The 20364-nt window shown below is 50.4% G+C and overlaps 1 protein-coding gene and 2 non-coding genes across 3 annotated transcripts in view; 2 read left to right on the forward strand and 1 right to left on the reverse strand.

Annotated features, from left to right (window-relative positions):
- The window catches only part of LOC144731692 (odorant receptor 131-2-like), a 34882-nt gene extending 15033 nt beyond the window's left edge, over positions 1 to 19849 (reverse strand). Inside the window, exons 1-2 of the mRNA XM_078612868.1 lie at positions 19512 to 19849; positions 16178 to 16609 (exon numbers count right to left, since the gene is read on the reverse strand). Coding sequence (XP_078468994.1) covers positions 16178 to 16609; positions 19512 to 19849 — 770 coding nt within the window. The remainder of the gene's footprint in view (positions 1 to 16177; positions 16610 to 19511) is intronic.
- Positions 3702 to 3818, forward strand: LOC144731915 (U5 spliceosomal RNA). Its single transcript, XR_013588065.1, has one exon. It is a non-coding gene; the product is annotated as a U5 spliceosomal RNA (small nuclear RNA).
- On the forward strand, positions 15784 to 15900 carry LOC144731867 (U5 spliceosomal RNA). Its single transcript, XR_013588018.1, has one exon. It is a non-coding gene; the product is annotated as a U5 spliceosomal RNA (small nuclear RNA).
- Positions 19850 to 20364: the final 515 nt, after the last annotated feature.

Here is a 20364-nt window from a genome sequence, read left to right on the forward strand (position 1 = left end):
GTTTTCTATTTGTGTTTGATTAAACATTCTGGAGATAATAAAAGATTTGTTAAAATGTATTCCCTTGCAAAAAGCTATCGGATGTTGACCAAGTTATTGGCCCACGTCATCTTAGCTAGATTTATATAACACCTTTTCCAACGCACTGTACAGCAATTATAACATTGTACGTAAGATGACTGTAAATGAATATTCGGCTGATTGTAAGTGCTGTTGTTGTAATGTCTGTCGAACGGGAAGGATTGTTACAGAGGGGTTGGAAAGTCCTGGTCCAGGCTGGGGGGCGACAGGAAACTTGGGGGGTGAGGAGGGGAGTAATGAGGCATTGTGTTGGGAAGACAAAGGGGGTTAGGAGCAGTGGTGGCTCGTCATATTTCCAATAGGAGGGGCTGTTGTAAGTGACCTCTGAAAATATGGGGCCATCCATAAATGACGTCACGCGATTTTGGACGATTTTTGACCTCCCCCCCTCGTCACGGCGTCACAAAAAGTCAGACCCTCCCCTCAAATATAACGTCACAAAGCTCTGCCCCCCCCCAAAAAAAAACATGCTTGAAATCGATTTAAACTATTGTCATTGTAGTGCGTATTTAATGTGGCGCTGCACTCTGATGTTGTAGGAGAAAACATTTATTAAAAAGTCTATTTAATTAAGTAGAAAGTGTTGTCTATATTTATTTAAAGTTGCGCATTTTGATGTGACGTCACATTTCTGAAACCCCTCTCGTCACACATCGTCACAAATGTCTGAGCCCCCCCCCCTAGGTGCGTGACGTCATTTATGGACGGCCCCTATGGTGTTCTAATCGGTTGATCAGGACCCAGTTGTTTGACATTCATCTTCTCCTGCATAGTCAACCTTTTAAATGTAATATTTAGAAGTGACTCCACAGTGTTCCTTGCTCATTCTTCGTTTGCTTGCACCTGCTGCCATCGCCATCGCTGTTGTTTCCTCCTGGAGCGTGTAGACCGTGACCTGCTATGTTTGCACAGTGCAACCTCGCGTTGTGACATCGTCTCATTTACAGCCACGGGCGCCTTTGTCACTGCCCTGAATGGGTCTCAAACGGCGTGGCTAAAATGCGAAGCTGATCGCAACGATTAAGGGGGATATCTCTCACTCGGACGGACGCCTTCGCAACTGCCCCGAGACCTCCCCGAGGCACAAATCAAACCGCGGCGTTGCAAGCGGCGGTTTCTAATACGAACAACTTAAAATGTTATCTTCGTTCGGCAATTCGCGTTGAAAGACTTGTGACATTTATATATGTTGCACCATAACAAGGTGATCTAAGCGGCTTACCTGCCACCACGCTCACGGGCCGACGGGGCAGCCGAGAGAGAGCGAGGTGTGTCGGGGTTGACCGAAGGTCAAACCCCCTCCCCCCTGGGAGGCCCGTGCTCGGACTTTGACACCCCAGAACCCCAGGGGCTGGGGGCTGAGGGAGATGGGCTCCCCCCACCCCTTCCTAAGACCCCTTAAGATTTAAGACCCTCTAAGACCTTCCAGAAGGTTCTGGAGAGGGGGAAGGTCATGAGGGGAGGGGTAAGCCCGACCTGGGGATAATAAGTAATGTTAAAAAATACTTTTTTTAAACGCTTTAATGAAATGTTCCCTACTCGTAATGGCACAACTCCACGACTCTAGGAAGTTGCCCTGAAGCTTGCCATAACGTAAGGGGCCGTGGTGATTTACAGCCAACGTCAGTTGAGCGTGGTCAATTAGACCCAAGCCGAAACATAACATGTAAAAAATGTTTAAAATATGTTTATTTTTATTTTTTATGATAGAATATAGTATTGTCATCAGTATGACATAAGTATACAAAGTTTGCAGTCGATACCATATTGGGAAGTGGGTTAAAATTGAGTTACAATATTTGAGGATACGACAACAATAACAGAGTGAGTTCATATAAAGCGTGTAAAAAGATAGTTTACATTTTTATTTTATTTTTTATGATATAATATGGTATTGTCATCAGTATGACATCAGTATACCAAGTTTGCAGTCGATACCACATTGGGAAGTGGGCTAAAATTGAGTTACAAGATTTGAGGATATGACAACGACAACAACGACAACAACAGAGTGAGTTAAATAAAAGCGTGTAAAAAAGCCGACCCTCTGAACGGGTCCAGCAGTGTTCGCCAACTCAACCTTGAAGACATCTGAAGACCTGAAGACTGGACCAGCACCCGGAAACCCTTAACCGAGGCTCTCGTTAGAGCCGGGTTGTAGCGGACCTGAGGTGAGCCCCGTACCCTGCCTGGGACGGGTCGGTCCAGTCTCCCCTTAGCCGCCGTGGCAAGGGACCTGTGTGTAGAATAGCCCGGAGTGTGTAGGACGCGCTAAAATGGCTATCGGGTTAAAGGGGCCGTACCCCTTCGTGTTACAGCTGCGTTTAACAGAATTGTTATAATAAAAGCGTTGCCTCCAGTTGACGTCTGCGTGTGGTTAGTTATCGACACAACGTATACATAAAAGGGAAATTTGTGATTATGTGTGTTCTATTCACAATGATTAGCGTACTTCCCGACATGCAACAAACTTGAAATTTGCCATGTGGGTACTTTCCAGACTGTACACCATGCAAAAAAAAATAGACTTTTGCATTTTGGGGGGGGGGGGGGGCGCAATAATGGATATATTTTGCACGCAAGTGAGCGGTGACGTCACAACTCTGTTATGTTACCCGCATGTGGCAGCGTGACGCAGTGTGCCTGCTGACGTCACGCATCCCCCCCCACCCTCCGCGTAGGCCCTGTATCCCGCACAAATGCGCAGCTGCGGGGGGGGGAAATAGGAAACAAACTTTTAATTTGCCATGTGGCTAGCTCCCATACTGTACACAATGTAAAACGTATCAAAATTTACTTTTGTATTTGGGGGGGTGGGGAATGAACATGAAGTGTGTGGCGAGAATCGATATCTGGTGAACGTTTGTGGTATCGATTAAATGGGAATAGGCCGATTCTAAAGAAATCTACAACATTCGATTTCTTTGCTTGATTTAAAAAATCAAATCTTGGCGCGCGAGTGTAAGTTTTTTTTCCACCGCGCGTTGGGTTTTATAAAAAAAAACATTGAGGTAATGATCAAAGTTTTTTTTCATTTGTTTATGTTTTTTTCTAAGTTTTGAGAAGTTTTTCAAAAAGTTTTCCCCCGGGCAACGCCGGGTGCTTCCCGCTAGTTTTTTCTTGGATTTTCTGTTTGCACATAGTCACTTTAAGATGTTTTCTTGTTCATGTTTTTTGTTTGTTGCGGTTGCACCCGATTCAAGAGCCGAATGGCTCACAGGGCTATATCTAATAAATGAACTTGAAACTTGAATGATAAAATAATTTCTCATCTCCAGTTGCTTGGTTGGGGCGGTGCCCCAAACGCCCCCTAGTGGACGAACCGCGCCTGGCCAGGAGCCAGGAGAGCGGAAGAGGGCCAACCGCTTCCCATTGGTCAAATACTATAATTTATGCAAAGCGTAAAGTAAATAGAGTATGTTTCTTATTTCTTTCACTTAAATAACCCCATCGTAGGCATATGGATAAGAATGAAAGAATCAGTAATATTAAAATGTATTATACAAATATTTAATATTATGAAAGTACAATTAAATGAAAATGTGCTCGTGAAGTGAAGGCCCCATAGGTTAAATATAGTTTGTAATCATATAAGTACCTACGAGCGGTGGCGTTAAGATTTACTCTGGTTTCTCTTCAGAGCGAATAAATCTTTCGCCTTTTACTAAAGATTTCCGTGGAGAGGAACACTCTAATGAGTCTTAAACAATTTTTCGTAACCCTGCTTCAGCAGGGTTCCATTCGTTTAAACAAAACAGAATCAACATTTTGCTGCCGTATGCTGTATTTGCAGCGAGTGTTATTTTCAATGCGACTTTTTGTGTTGGGAGACCAAACCATATGGGGGGATACTCATACTCTTAGGTTTTTTCGGGAAAGTCACGTAGGTAAAAAATAAAAAAAGTAATAATAGAAATAAAATAATAAATCACGACGTTTCGGAGGCAACACAAGCTTCCGTCTTTAGGTGGAACAGTCACAGCACGATTGCTGTATCAAGTAAAGAGAAATCCCAAGAGACCCGACCTTGTATATATACTGGTTGAGGGGGGGGGGAAGAGCCAGGGTAGGCCCCTGGAGAGGAGTTTTTATGTTAAGGTTGGTACGGCTGTGGTTACTGCCGGGACTGAGCCTTTGTTATGTAGACTGGTTAAGCGTAGAGGAGTCAGAGTGGGCCGCGGGAGAGGAGTTGTTATGAGATGGTTGGTGCGGCTACGGCTGCTGCTACTGGGAATGAGCATTTGTTAAGTAGATGGCAGAAGCAGAAAAACAAGTCAGGACAAAGCAGCCCCTTGCTATGTAGCTGGGTGGGTAAAACTCAAAGCAGGTTACCAGCGTGTTAAAAAAATTAACCCGTAAAAACAAAGTTTTTCACTATAAATCCTTTATATGCGTGGCGGCTAGAGTCCTCTCGTCCTCTGGCTTGAGATGGCTGCCACCTATGGGTCAGATGATTGCCTGCCACCATTAAGCAATTGGTAATTACATATAAAAAACATTTCCTAAAAAGTGTAAAATGTTGGGGAAAAAATTTCACGAAAATAAATTGTCACGCACAACGAGGCTGTGTGCAAAATGTCAGCTCGATTGGATCACGGGAAGTGGGTAAAAAAACGACCGAAAGATTTGCACGGTCGTAAGCGCGCAAGCAAGCAAGTGAACTTAATATAAAGGATTTAAAAAGGAAGAAGCTAAACATGATAAAACAAAACTAGCTGTCTATCAGTAAACTGTACGGTAACAAAAGAATAGTGCCTGTCAAATAAGATGGTCCAAATATGTGTAGTTAAATCTTTTTTGCATGGTTATTTTATTTCTATTATTACTTTTATTAATTAAAATTAAAATTTTTACATACGTGACTTTACCGAAAAAACCTAAGAGTATGAATCCTTGCAGTCACGAAAGCTTCAAATCTAAAATACATATGGGGGGAGTTTATTTTCCGCTCGTGATGTGGGATTTTAACAGTCATAAAGGAGAGATTAACGAAAGTGTACAGCACAAAATGATAGCCATTTCAAATGCGCAAGCTTCCTACTGGTTCATCATTATTTCTTACTGGTGTTTGATTCAACATTCTGGAGATAATAAATTACACGATTTGTTCAAATGTATTGCCTTGTAAAAAGCTATCGGATGTTGACCAAAATATTGGGCCACGTCATCTTAGCTCGATTTACCTACGACAGTCCTGCTGTGTTTGTTTCACACCTGATGACGGTTGCTTGTGTTGCGATCGAAACGTCGTGATCTATTATTTTTTCTATCTACGTGACTTTACCGAAAGAACCTAAGAGTATGGATTTATAAAACACATTTTCCAACGCACTGTACAGCAATTATAACATTGTACGTAAGATGATAATGATTGTAAATGAATAATAGGCTTGTTGTAAGTGGTGTTGTTGTTTAATGGAAGTGTGGGGGTCGCTAGCCCCCAAGGGCCCTCCCGCCTCCATCCCCTATTTCGTTTACGTTACCCCACCTCCCTATTACCCGCTACGGTTTCGCCGGCATTCGAACGCGACGCCCCTACTGTTACAGCCTCGCGCCGCGCTCCCACGCTGCGAGCATACGTGCGCACAGCATCATCAATCAAACGCCCCACTCCCCCTCTTTACACCGCTACGTACAGCTCTCGCACACTGCGAGCGTATGCCCATCTATAGCCCTGTGCGGCACGTTACCAACGCGCATCCGTATCCGCCACGTAACGAACGTATGCGCACTCACGCACGCAGCTCTGCACGGCACTCACTCAACACTGACCACTCACGTTAGGATCGCGCACCTGTATCGCACACGGAGTGAGCACACGCGACACCCACTCTCGCACCGCTCTGCGCAGCGCTCCCCCGAGGCGAGCCGCAGCACTACAGAATCACTGCGTGCACACGCGCACCCACACGCTCACACTGCACGACAAGATCACGCGAGACCACGCTTCGCTATTAATGATTTATTACTTGGTACCTGGAACTAGATGTTAAATCAGTGAGTTGACGAGGCTGGCCTACGCTGATACCTCTATACCTATTCCCGATTTATCTGCTATGGTTCTAATTCACCTTCTTACTCACTGTTAAGTGTCCACGGCGGTCCGCCGATCCTTGTGCCAACAGCGTACCTCGGTGCGTCTCACGGACGTCCGGGTCGCTGGCTGGAGCTGCGTCTGGTCCCCTGGCGCTGAAGTAAGAGAGCTATTTCCCCTTTTTGCCCCCCTATTTATCCTCCCTACCTCAAAGGGAGGCTGCGCTGAACAATGGGCTCGTGCACCTCGAGCCCGCGCACTGCGGTTCCGGGCGCTTTTGATATGCTAATCAGTGAGCGGCGTTGGCGGCGTACATCCTAATTACTCCCTTACCCTTCCTAACAATGGGGCCTGCGCGCTCAAGCGTAATGTTCCCAACCCTCCATGACTATCCGCAAGAGCCCATGCGGTCCCGCTATTCATGCTGTCCCCTCCCTCCTCCGCCTGTCTCGTCGACCCGTGGGGGTGTGTGTGGGGGGAAAATGCGCCTCCACCACGGTGGCCGAATGCCCCATGCCGCGACCACACCATATTAAGGCTGGTCGCAGCGCCGCGGCGCAACGTAGCACGGGGGAGGTCGTCCAATTCCCTGATCGCCGGAAACCGTGAGAATTAATCCCGATAAGGGTTTCTCGGATAAAAACCGGTCGGTCAGGTGACCTTCCCTTCCAGCTCTATGGGGGGGGGGGGAATGCGTGCAGGTGTGTGCTTATGTGGGGGGGGTGATGGGGGGCAGTGCGGTGGGGGAAGCCGGGCGGCTCCCTGGCTCGGCAGAGCGGCCCCGTCGCTGTGGCACCACATAGCCCCCCGGGGTGCCAGTCCCCGTCCCGGGTTGACTGGAGCACCTCGCCTGGGTTGCCCCCACGAGGTATCGCCGCGGGGTCTGCGGGATTCGCCCGGCCCTTGTGGCTGGCCTCGGGGGTGGCGGCTCCATCTCCCGGGGCTCCGGCGGTGGTCTCCTCCTCCATTCCAACGGCTCCCCTCGGCCCCTGGCACCTGCGGGCTGGGGAACAAACTCAGAGGCGGTGGGGTTTAAGGGTCGCCGTCCTCGTCGCCCCCGGCCCCGCCCGGGGCCCCTCGGAGCCCGGGGCTCCGTGGGGCCCATATACTGCGCGAGGCCCCCGGGCACGGGGGGTGGGGGGACCCCGGGGTTTCGGGGTACTTGGACGGTGGGGCTCCCCCCCTCGGGGGCTGCTCGCCACGGCTTCAGTCGTCGGATGTTGACCACCATCTCCCGGCCCCTCTCTCCTCCCTGAATCAGCACCGTCCATGGTGAGATCTGCCGTCTCACAATCCAGGGTCCTCGCCAGTAGGTGGTCAGCTTCCCCACCTGTCCGGCACCGACGCGGGGAGTGTACAGCCACACCTCGGAGCCCGCAGTGTAGAAGGGGGGTTCCATACGGGGTCGGGCGCTCTGCTCTTGCTGCTGGTGCGCGGCCTCTCCGTGCGGGTAGGCTCGGCCCCTGGCCCCTCGCAGGGTCTCCAGCAAGTGCTCCACGGGGTGGTTCCCTTCCTCCCGTTGCGGCGGAGGGACACCGAACAGCAGATCTGCGGGCAGGCGAGACTCGCGACCAAACATCATTAGGAACGGGGTCTGTCCTGTGGATGTGTGATGTAGGCGAACAAGGCATAGGGGAGGTGTTCGTCCCAGTCCTGTTGATTCGCGGCCGCCATGCGTTTAAGCTTCCCGGCCAGAGTCTGGTTCATCCTCTCTACCATCCCGTTCGCCTGGGGGTGATACGCTGTGGTTCGGTCCTTCTGGATCCCGAACTCTCGGCACAGCGCCTGGAATAGTTCGGCCTCGAATTCACTACCCTGGTCGGTAATGACTCGTTCGGGGATCCCGCACTTAAGTACGTAGTTTTCCACGAAGGCCCGGGCCACTACGAGGGCTGTTTTATCCGGGATAGCCACCGCCACGGGGTAGCGGGTGAAGTACTCCACCGCTACGAGAATATATCGGTTGCCCCGGTGGGATCGTGGAAAGGGCCCCTGCAGGTCGATTCCGACCAACTGATTCGTCCGACTGACTCGGAACGGCCTCAGGGGTACCTGGTACCTCGCCGGCTTTTGCCCACACTGCTGACAGGCCCGGCAGCCCTGCACCCAGGCGGCCACATCTTGCGCCAATTTAGGCCAGAGATACTGGCGACGCAGAGTCTCCCGGGTGCGCCGTTCCCCATCATGGCCCCCGAGCGGGTGGTCGTGTACCAGTCGTAGTAGTTGGGGTCGCACATGGGCGGGAACGCAGATGCACCCCGGCTGCCCAGCGTCAGCCAGTTCCCTCACCACCCCGTTTTCTACACACAACCGGGCATACAAACCGCTCCAAGGCCCTGGTAGTGCATCCTTCTTCTCTCGCAGTGCCGCCTCCACCGCCGCCAGATCCGGATCCCGCTGCTAGATTTGTCGCAGCTGCTCGTCGTCCAAGCCCGGGAAGGCGCAGCCGACATCCTCTTGGATCCGCCCGGTTGGGGTGGGATGATCCGTCTGTCCCCGGGCTCCTTCTGCAGGGGTTCCTGCGGCGCACACCGCACTCTCTCTCGGGGGGGGGGAGTTTAGTTTCCGCGCGCTCCTTGGGTTCTGCTGCCTGGCGGCAGCGTCCCCCCGTGAAGCACGGGCAGGCGTCTCCCTCCCTCGTCTCAGCGCGCACCGCGGGCCGTCTTGACAAGGCGTCCGCGTTCGCGTGTGTCCGCCCCGCTCGGTACTCAATCTGCAGGTTGTACTCCTGCAGCTGCGCCAGCCATCGAGCCATCTGCCCCCGCGGTTCCTTGAATGTAAGGAGGAACTGCAGTGCATAATGATCGGTGCGCACACGACATCTCCTGCCGTACAAATTACGGTCGGAACTGTTTACACGCGAAAATCACGGCATACAGTTCCTGACGGGTTACGCAATAGTTCAGCTCGGCCCCGCTCAGGGTCCGACTGGCGTACGCGATGACCCGCTCCGTCCCACCCTGCACTTGCGACAGCACCGCGCCCAGCCCACTGCTGCAGGCGTCAGTGTCCAAAATAAAATCGGTGGTGAAATCTGGGAAAGCCAAGGTGGGGGTGTGGGTGAGGTGGTCTTTGAGTGTGGTGAAAGCCGTCTGACAGGCCTCCGACCACTGATAGGGGTTCTTAGGGGAGGTGAGTTGGGTGAGGGGGCGTGCAATCTCACTGAATCCCTTTACAAATCGACGATAATAAGTGGCGAGTCCCAAGAATGACCTGATCTCCGTCAGGTTCCTCGGCCGCGGCCAATCCACTACGGCACGCACCTTCTCGGGATCGGTGCTCACCCCTGCCTCGCTGACTCGGTGTCCGAGTTACCCCACCTCGCGCTGCGCAATGTAACACTTACGCGGCTTGAGCTTGAGATGAGCCGCTCGCAGTCGCTGGAACACCTCTCGAAGCCTGGACCAATGCTCAGACAAAGATCTACTGAACACTATCACATCGTCCAAGTAAATCAGGCACTGTTCCCACTGCAAGCCCCGCATCACCAACTCCATCAACCGCTGGAACGTCGCGGGCGCGTTAGTGAGTCCGAACGACAACACTCGAAACTCAAACAGGCCCATCGGGGTGGTGAATGCTGTTTTTGGCCGATCCTCCTCCGTCATCTCCACCTGCCAGTAACCGGACGCCAGATCGAGGGTGGAAAAATACCGCGCTCCTGCGAGACTGTCGAAGGTGTCGTCGATGCGGGGTATGGGGAAGGCATCGCCGAGCGTGACTGCATTTAGTTTACGGTAATCGACGCAGAACCGGGTTGACCCATCCTTTTTCGTTACTAGTACCACTGGGGCTGACCAGGGGCTCGCCGAGGGCTGAATTATGTTATCGCGTAGCATATCCGTGACTGCCTCTTTGATCTGGGTCCGTTCAGGCGCGCCCACTCGGTATGCGGGGAGTTTGATGGGTCGGGCTGCCCCTGTGTCAATTTGGTGCTTGACCAGGTCGGTCCGGCCCACGTCCGAATCGTGCTCACTGAACACGTCGGCGTACTCCCGCAATAACCCGCGCAGCTGATCGGCCTCCCCCTTAGGTAAGGCTGCCCAAGGCACATGTAACGCATCCTGCAGTGGAACAATCTCGGCTCGGGGGGTCGGGCCGACCCGCCAGGCCAGATCCTGGCTGTCCTCGGGGCGGCCAGGGTCCTCCGCCCAGAGTGCGAACACCGAGTCGTTCGAGTGGCGAGCGTGCAGGGGGTGTACGGTGGCTACCGGGGTGCGTCGTCATATCATTGCCGGGGTACTGTGTGGGTTAAACATACGTATAAACAGCCGGCCCCCATCTGCGTTTACCAGTGTGGCTGACCCTACCACCCCGTATCGCGATGCCAACTCCGGGTGAGGAGTCAGCATTACCTCGCCCGATGGTCGGTGGCTTGGGTCGGTGGAGAGGGTTGCCACTGGCACCAGCATCTCGGCGAGAGGCCCGATGGTGACGGCCGACACCAGCGTAGCGGCCACGGGTGTGAAGCGTGGGCGATTCGGCTCCTGTCCTAGGAACGGAATCCGCTCCCCGCTGCCCTCCACCGTAGCGCATCGTTGCCGGGGCTGTACGTTAAGTCCCGACTTTTCCAGGAGGTCCGTTCCTGCAATGCACTCGTGGCACAACACACTCGAAACGTAGAATTCCTGTGTGCACACCTGGTTTCCTAGACGGACCTCGAGGGAGACCTTCCCCAGCAACCCCATCCCGGCTCCGCTTGCCGTGTGCAGCGCGCGATCCGGGGCCTGCAGGTGACGCACGTCGACCCCGACCGCGCTGCAGTGCGCTGCACTCACGAGCGAGGCCACCGCCCCCGTGTCCAGCAGAATTCGGGTACGCACTCCGTTTACCTCCCCTTCCACCAGCGACGTGGCCCCCGTGATCCCCGCCACCAGCTCCCGTAGCCAGTCGCCAGGAGTCACCGTTTCCGTGGGCGTTGTTGCTGGAACCTGTGTGGAGATCACTCGCTCGCCATTATCACTACAGATTGTTTGTGTCGGGGCGACGTCGATTTCACCCCCCGGTGATCCCCTCTCTAGGGGGCCCTTAGTGTTTGACCTATGCATCGGCCTCGCACGGGCGAGCTGAGGGCAGTCCCTCATGAGATGCCCTCGACGGTCGCACACATAACACGTCCTGGGAGGGGTGGCGGCTCCGTAGTGGACCCCCTGCCCGCTCCCTCTCCCTGTACGCAGTTGTTCCAACTCGGACTCTAATTGAGATACCTTCCCGGCCAGCCCCCCTACTGTGGAGTGTAGTTCACCCATCTCAGACTGGATGGTCTTCACATTTTTATTCGCTTCCTCGCGTGCTTGGTTTACCTTGTTGTCTATCTGGGTTACCTGGCCGGAGACATCCTTTATACCCGTTTGTATACCGGCAACCCATCCCGGGGTTGTCTCGCGGGACACTGGAGGCTCTCTTTCCCGGCCCCTTACCGTCCTCGCGAGCCCCTGTTCCTCCTCCTCGTCTTCCGAGAGCAGGCTCGCAATGGCGCGCTCTCGTCCCAGCCCCCGGAGCTGCGCGCGTTCGCTGTGAATTATTTCACACTTACGTGCGCGCTCGACAAGGGCGTTAAAGGGAAGACGTGGGCAGCTCATGTCTGGCTGCCACCACGCCGTGCGAGACAGGTACCGCTGGATTTTCTCGGCGGCCAGTTCCTCAATAACATCAGTTGCGTACCCCGGGCGTGCAATCTTTGTTAACTCGCGCACATACTCGGCGTAATCACGTAGATCTTCGCCAGGTTGGCGACGGCGCGCCTCTAAGGCCGATTTTGCTTCCTCCTCGTCACGCGTGCCAAAACGCTGATCGAGTCGGCGCATCAGCTCCTCTAGCTGTGTCTGTGCGCTCGCGGGTAACGCTTCTACAAAATCGGCTGCCCGCCCATCAAGATTCATATTAAGTTGACGTACTGCCTGCGCGTCCGTCCATCCATTAATTTCCTTGGCCCCTAAGAGATTGCGGGCGAATGCCTTCCACGAAGGGGCCCCCCGGCCGGTAAATATTAGTCTTATTTTAGCGTGAGGTAACGCGGGGGTCCGTACCGCTTCTGACACCAATTTGTGGGGGTCGCTAGCCCCCAAGGGCCCTCCCGCCTCCATCCCCTATTTCGTTTACGTTACCCCACCTCCCTATTACCCGCTACGGTTTCGCCGGCATTCGAACGCGACGCCCCTCTACTGTTACAGCCTCGCGCCGCGCTCCCACGCTGCGAGCATACGTGCGCACAGCATCATCAATCAAACGCCCCACTCCCCCTCTTTACACCGCTACGTACAGCTCTCGCACACTGCGAGCGTGTGCCCATCTATAGCCCTGTGCGGCACGTTACCAACGCGCATCCGTATCCGCCACGTAACGAACGTATGCGCACTCACGCACGCAGCTCTGCACGGCACTCACTCAACACTGACCACTCACGTTAGGATCGCGCACCTGTATCGCACACGGAGTGAGCACACGCGACACCCACTCTCGCACCGCTCTGCGCAACGCTCCCCCGAGGCGAGCCGCAGCACTACAGAATCACTGCGTGCACACGCGCACCCACACGCTCACACTGCACGACAAGATCACGCGAGACCACGCTTCGCTATTAATGATTTATTACTTGGTACCTGGAACTAGATGTTAAATCAGTGAGTCGACGAGGCTGGCCTACGCTGATACCTCTATACCTATTCCCGATTTATCTGCTATGGTTCTAATTCACCTTCTTACTCACTGTTAAGTGTCCACGGCGGTCCGCCGATCCTTGTGCCAACAGCGTACCTCGGTGCGTATCACGGACGTCCGGGTCGCTGGCTGGAGCTGCGTCTGGTCCCCTGGCGCTGGAGTAAGAGAGCTATTTCCCCTTTTTGCCCCCCTATTTATCCTCCCTACCTCAAAGGGAGGCTGCGCTGAACAATGGGCTCGTGCACCTCGAGCCCGCGCACGGCGGTTCCGGGCGCTTTTGATATGCTAATCAGTGAGCGGCGTTGGCGGCGTACATCCTAATTACTCCCTTACCCTTCCTAACAATGGGGCCTGCGCGCTCAAGCGTAATGTTCCCAACCCTCCATGACTATGCGCAAGAGCCCATGCGGTCCCGCTATTCATGCTGTCCCCTCCCTCCTCCGCCTGTCTCGTCGACCCGTGGGGGTGTGTGTGGGGGGAAAATGCGCCTCCACCGCGGTGGCCGAATGCCCCATGCCGCGACCACACCATATTAAGGCTGGTCGCAGCGCCGCGGCGCAACGTAGCAATTCCCTGATCGCCGAAAACCGTGAGAATTAATCCCGATAAGGGTTTCTCGGATAAAAACCGGTCGGTCAGGTGACCTTCCCTTCCAGCTCTATGGGGGGGGGGGGGGGGGGGGGAATGCGTGCAGGTGTGTGCTTATGTGTGGGGGGGGGGGGGTGATGGGGGGCAGTGCGGTGGGGGAAGCCGGGCGGCTCCCTGGCTCGGCAGAGCGGCCCCGTCGCTGTGGCACCACAGAAGTCGAACGGGAGGGATTGTTAATGGGAAAGTCCTGGTCCAGGCTGGGGGGCGACAGAAAACTTGGGGGGGAGGGGGGGGAGTAATAAGGCATTGTGTTGAGAAGACAAAGGGGGTCAGGAGCAGTGGTGGCTCGTGATATTTCCAATAGGTGGGGGTGTTGTAAGTGACCTCTGAAAATATGGGGCCGTCCATAACTGACGTCACGCGATTTTTGACAATTTTTGACCCCCCCCCTCGTCACACGGCGTCACAAAAAGTCAGACCCCCCCTCAAATATGACGTCACAAAGCTCTGCCCCCCCCCCCCCCCCCCAATAAAACATGCTTCAAATCGCTTTAAACTATTGTCATTGCAATGCGTATTTAATGTGGCGCTGCACTCTGATGTTGTAGGAGAAAACATTTATTAAAAATCTATTTAAGTAAGTAGAACGTGTTGTCTATATTTATTTAAAGTTGCGCATTTTGATGTGACGTTACATTTCTCAACCCCCCCCCTCGTCACTCATCATCACAAATGTCTGACCCCCCCCCCCCTCCCCGAGGTGCGTGACGTAATTTATGGACGGCCCCTATGGTGTCCTCATTGGTTGATCACGACCCAGTTGCTTGACATTCAACTTCTTTCAAATGTAATATTTAGAAGTGACTTCACTGTGTTCCTTGCTAATTCTTCGTTTGCTTGCACCTGCTGCCATCGCTATACTCTTTGGTTATTTCGGTAAAGTCACGTAGGTGAAAAATATAAATAAAATATGAATAAAAAATAAACTCACGACGCTTCGGGCGCAACACAAGCGCGGCCGTCATCAGGTGGGACACAACAGTTAGAAACAACTGCTGAACTGGGCAAGAAATCTGCAGTGAAACAAGACGCTTTATAAATAAGAGAGGGGTGGTAGGAGCCAAGGAGGAGATACAGAGTGGGGGGTGGGGGGTGCGTGGGGCGGGGCGCAGGGAGATTAAAGAGAGAAAAGGGAAGACACTAAACATGCCGCAATGGACAACAACATCATGTAGTTATGGTGTTACCTGATTAATAACATCTTTCAAATGATTGCTCAATTTGTTTATTTATTATTTTATTTATATTTTTCACCTACGTGACTTTACCGAAAGAACAAAAGAGTATGGATTCTTGCAGTCACAAAAACTTCAAATCTAGAATAAATCGCCATTGCTGTTGTTTCCTCCTAGATCGTCCATGGGTGGGGAACCTTTTATCTGGCAAGGGCCATTTGGATATTTATAACATCATTCGTGGGCCATACAAAATTTTTAACTTAAAAATTAGCCTGCTATATTTGGTCAAACATTTAATGGACTCACCCCTAATGCGATGGGCTGCAACTGCTTCTTTTTGGTGAGGCGTGTGATGTTAGCAGGTATTGATGATGTTGCTACTCGCAACTGCTTTTCCAGGTTTGCTCCTAGATTTATTGTATTTCGAGTCCCGCCTGCGGTTGCCTTGGCAGGGCCACACCAAATGATTACGCGGGCCTCATACGGCCCGCGGGCCAGACGTTCCTCACCCCTGATGTAGACCGTGACCTGCTATATTTGCACAGTGCAACCTCGCGTTGTGACATCGTCTCATTGCAGCCACGGGCGCCTTTTTCACTGCCCTGAATGGGTCTCAAACGGCGTGGCTAAAATGCGAAGCTGATCGCAACGATGAAGGGGGATATCTCTCATTCGGACGGACGCCTTCACAGCTGCAACGAGACCTCCCCGATACACAAATCAGACCGCGGCGTTGCAAGCAGCAGTTTCTAATACGAACAACTTAAAATGTCATCTTCGTTCGGCAATTCGCGTTGAAAGAATTGTGACATTTTATGATAAAATAATTTCTCATATCCAGTTGCTTGGTTGGGGCGGTGCCCCAAACGCCCCCTAGTGGACGAACCGCGCCTGGCCAGGAGCCAAGAGAGCGGAAGAGAACCAATCGCTTCCCATTGGTCAAATACTATAATTTATGCAAAGCATAAAGTAAATAGAGTATGTTTCCTATTTCTTTCACTTAAATAACCCCATCGTAGGCATATGGATAAGAATGAAACAATCAGTAATTTTAAAATGTATTATACAAATATTTAATATTATTAAAGTACAATTAAATGAAAATGTGCTCACGAAGTGAAGGCCCCATAGGATAAATATGTATGTGATCATATAAGTACCTACGAACGGTGGCGTTAAGCTTCACTCTGGTTTCTCTTCAGAGCGAATAAATCTTTCGCCTTTTACTAAAGATTTCCGTGGAGAGGAACACTCTAATGAGTCTTAAACAATTTTTCGTAACCCTGCTTACGCAGGGTTCCATTCGTTTAAACAAGAAAGAATCAACATTTTGCTGCCGTGTATGCTCTATTTGCAGCAAGTGCTTTGTTGAATGCGACTTTTCGTAGCTTGAAAGCATTTAGCGCGGGGCTGTTGAAACTGCGGGGCCCGTAGCATATGTAGCTACTTGTGCTACTAGGATAATCCGGCACTGCTCACACGGGGTCGTCTTTTACCAAATACCTTTCGCAAGCCCTTCCTCAGCAACTGTCTAAATTGCTCATCTCTGATTCCGTAGATAAAAGAGCCGAGAAACCTGGGAATGATAAACATGACCATGTACATGCTCGTTTCAACGATTGCAGATTGCATGATCGCATCTGAGCTGTCCCAGATATCGTAGATGGGAATGGCCAAAAAGGTGCTCAGGTAGAGAATCAGCTGCAGCGCGTGGAGCTGGATGGTCTTGCGGGCCTTAACGAAATTCGACTGCTGCACCGAGGCGTTCTTGGCAGCGCGGATCACCCGCACGTAGCTTGCGATGGTGATGGCGCTGGAGATGATGAGCAGCACCACTGACTCGGTGAGCCGCAAGCAGATGAATGTGTAAGCGTTTCCGAAGAGATTTCCCAGGTACATACTGTTGCAGGTCGACACGGTGGAGAATAACGAGAGGTCGTTCGTGAAGAAGAAACTGGCCTCGATGAGCACGGGGATGCTCGGAATGATCCAGATGACAACCAAACACCTGGGAAGAATTACAACAATGGGAATAAGGATACGGGGGGTGGGAGGGGGGCAGAAGTTTCTGCATTTGTATCATGCTAAGATACCTCAACATCTCAAAAGGCCTTACATTTCATATAATCTAAAACATTACTTTTCCCTGCGGCAATCTAGCCAAGGGGACCCCCAGTGGGGACCACCACAAATGAGGTCGTCTTACTCAGAGACCCATAGAAAAAGATTAATAATTCACGTTTATAGGACACTTAACATCTCAAAGTACTTTACAGGTCATCTCTACCATTCCATCGTGCCGCACAGGAAAGTTCGAGAGAGGGTGCTCAAGGAGCATAAAAAGGTAGAGCATGAAGTTACGAGCCGCCGAATGAAGGTCCGGGCACAGTACAGTCACCGTGTCGTAAATATTTCTAGATTTGAAGCTTTCGTGACTGCAAGGAATCATATTCTTAGGTTTTTTCGGTAAAGTCACAGCCAAATTAGCTGCATCAAGTGACTCACTTGTTTGCACCTCCGCTCAATAAAAGGTAACTCATTTTTACACGCTTTTTATTTTATTTAACTCTGTTGTTGTTGTCGTATCCTCAAATATTGTAACTCAATTTTAACCCACTTCCTAATGTGGTATCGACTGCAAACTTCGTATACTTATGTCTTACTGATGACAATACTATATTCGATCATAAAAAATAAAATAAATAAATTTAGAACTTTCGTGACTGCAGGAATATAATACATTAAATTAAATAATAGAATACGACGTTTCGATTGCAACACAAGCAATCATCATCAGGTATAATGAAATAGCGACATAAAATCTAACCAGAAAACTATAGACAGACATATTAGCAGACAGATATTACCAAGATACATAGCGAGAGCTGTTACCTGTGTTGCTCTCGCTATGTATTTTGGTAATATCTGTCTGCTAATATGTCTGTCTATAGTTTTCTGGTTAGATTTTATGTCGCTATTTCATTATACCTGATGATTGCTTGTGTTGCAATCGAAACGTCGTATTCTGTTATTTAATTTAATTTATTATTTTATCTTTAGACGTGACTTAACCGAAAGAACCAAATAATAAAATAAATATTTTTTTAACAATCTTTTGTATATGTTATGTTTCGGCTTGGGTCTAATTGTCCATGCTCAACTGACGTTGGCTGTAAATCACCACGGCCCCTTACGTTATGGCAAGCTTCGGGGCCACTTCCTGGAGTCGTGGAGTTCTGCCATTACTCGTACGAAACATTTCATTAAAGCGTGTTTAAAAAAAAAGTGTTTTTAAATATTACTTATAACACTTGCATTCACGGCCTGGAACTCCCTCTGTCCATTGGCACTGTCCAAATGTGCTAAACTTGATAAATTACCCACACATTGCTTCTTTGGGAAAACCACATCGCAACATCTGCCCCCTACTTAGTCGGTGATGCCCAGTTGCAGTCTGGTTGCTGTATTATACACCTTGAGCCGCATCTGGAGATCCCCGATGCAGTATACACTGCCACAGGTCAAAGAATGGTCGAGATGAGATGTGATGAAGGGAGCCTTTTGAGAACCCTTTGAATGAAAATCATTGTCTTCATACGAAGACAAATATGTATTCTAAATTTGACATCAACGGCGCGAAATTCATGTGATAATATTTCTCATGACAATAACATTGCTTTATTGCACTGTACTGACACACGGGTCTGAATGTTGGTAACAGCAGATGTTGTACACCGCAGAAATTAGGATGACAAAATCCATTTCAGGGATCACAATACTCGATCTAAAGATAAAGAGACGAACAGGCAAGAGCGGTGGTACCAATTCAAAGATAAACTAAACTGAAAGATGATTTAGACGGCTAAGACATGTGGTACTAAGAGGGGAAACCCAGAATTAGAACGGAAGGTGATGACCATTAAAGGGCCAAGATGGAGACCGAGAGGCAGACGTTGATGGAGGAGGTTCTAAGTAATTAACCAGAATATGAAGGACTGTGGAGTGGACATGGAGATGGCCCAATACATGGGATAACCGGGAAGATTCCCCACACGAGTGGGATAAATGCCAGGAAGAAGAACGTTGAAAACAGGAATTTCGTTTGCCATGTAAACACCAGCAGCAGACAACGCTAAATAATGGAGGGGAGAAATTAAATTCCTCAAATCACTTCCTGGAGAAGCTCACAGCACGGGGAATAAAACGTTGGACCTCCTGCTGACCAACGTGCGATACAACCCTAAAATACATAAGAAGTGCTCAGTTTAGGGGCCGTCCATAAATGACGTCACGCCATTTTGGACGATTTTTGCCCCCCCCCCCCTCATCACACGGCGTCACAAAAAGTCATTTTATTATTTCCCTTCTACGTGACTTTACCGAAAGAACCAAGAAGATGAATCCCTGCAGTCACGAAAGCTTTAAATCGAAATATGGTAGAATCATTAAAATACAAATGTTGAATAACTAAATGTGTGCTTCTCCATTCTCCGATGAATAAGCAAAATGCTCCTTCATGGAATAAAAGGTGACCTTAGTAAATTTAAATAATCAAATAGTTTGTAATGAAAATTAATCAAAATTAGTGTTGTTATAACAATTATATTTCATTAAGTAGAACGTGTTGTTTATATTTAAAGTTGCGCATTTTGATGTGGCGTCACATTTCTCAAACCCCCCCCCCCTTTAGTTACACATCGTCACAAATGTCTGACCCCCCCCCCACCCTAGGTGCGTGACGTCATTTATGGACGGGCCCTTATAGCAAGGTAGCTTTATACTCACATTGTATTTTATATTAGATCACATTTACGGGAGTCAGCGCGACCCTCCATTACAGAAAGGCGGGCAGAGTGGATGCCATTCATGAAGTCAACCTCTTCGTGGGAACGATTTAATATAATTGGCACCTGCGAATTGCAGCCCTGTTGATGAGGCTGTGGTATCGGAGCGGGTGGCAGATGGCGATGTAGCGCTCCACGGCCATAACGGTGATACACCCAACGCCGTTGACGATGCACATCATGGAAACGGTGGCGAAGATGATGCACTCGGTGATCGCGATGCTGTGAGCACTGTTGAGCTCACGAAACGCCTGCAATCCGACAGTGACGATGAAGAAGACGTCCACAACGACGAGGTTGAGGAAGAAGATGTGGCGGGCGCTGTCGCGTAGGCGTGGTTCGCACCAGAATAAGAACAAGACGAAGAACATGAGCAGAAGAGACGGCAACACGGTGGAGAACATGACGATATGGGTGACGTGTTTTCCATAGAACCCATTTTCGGAATCGTTGGCATTGGTGGTCGCTGTGGCCAGCGAGGTGTTTACTGTCGACATGTTTCTCAACTGCGGAGAGAGGGAACGGGAATCGTTTAGAATACTTTCCAGCTGAGATTCAAAGCGTGTAGTAATAATAATAGTAATTAACATTTATGAAGCGCCCTCAAACAAATTGTTCACGGGGTGCTATGCGTGGCAAGGCGGAAAATAGTTTAACAACAACGAAGGAAAGAAGAAGTGAGAAAGACGTTGAAAATAACCAACGAGAGAGAGACATTTTAAACAGATACGTTTTTCGTCAAGATTTGAAGACTTGTAAAGTGTATCTGAAGTCCGAACCTCGAGTTACATAGTTTAGGTGCGGCAATTGCAAAGGCAACGATCACCCAACGTGTAGTTAATGCATCAGAGTGCTCTTCGTGCGTCTGTAAGTAACAGGGAGAAGGAGGAGGTCCATGATAGTACTTCTAAACTATTAA

This window comes from Lampetra planeri, chromosome 40 (assembly GCF_965212315.1).
Source record: "Lampetra planeri chromosome 40, kcLamPlan1.2.h2, whole genome shotgun sequence".
Classification (NCBI taxonomy): domain Eukaryota; kingdom Metazoa; phylum Chordata; class Hyperoartia; order Petromyzontiformes; family Petromyzontidae; genus Lampetra; species Lampetra planeri.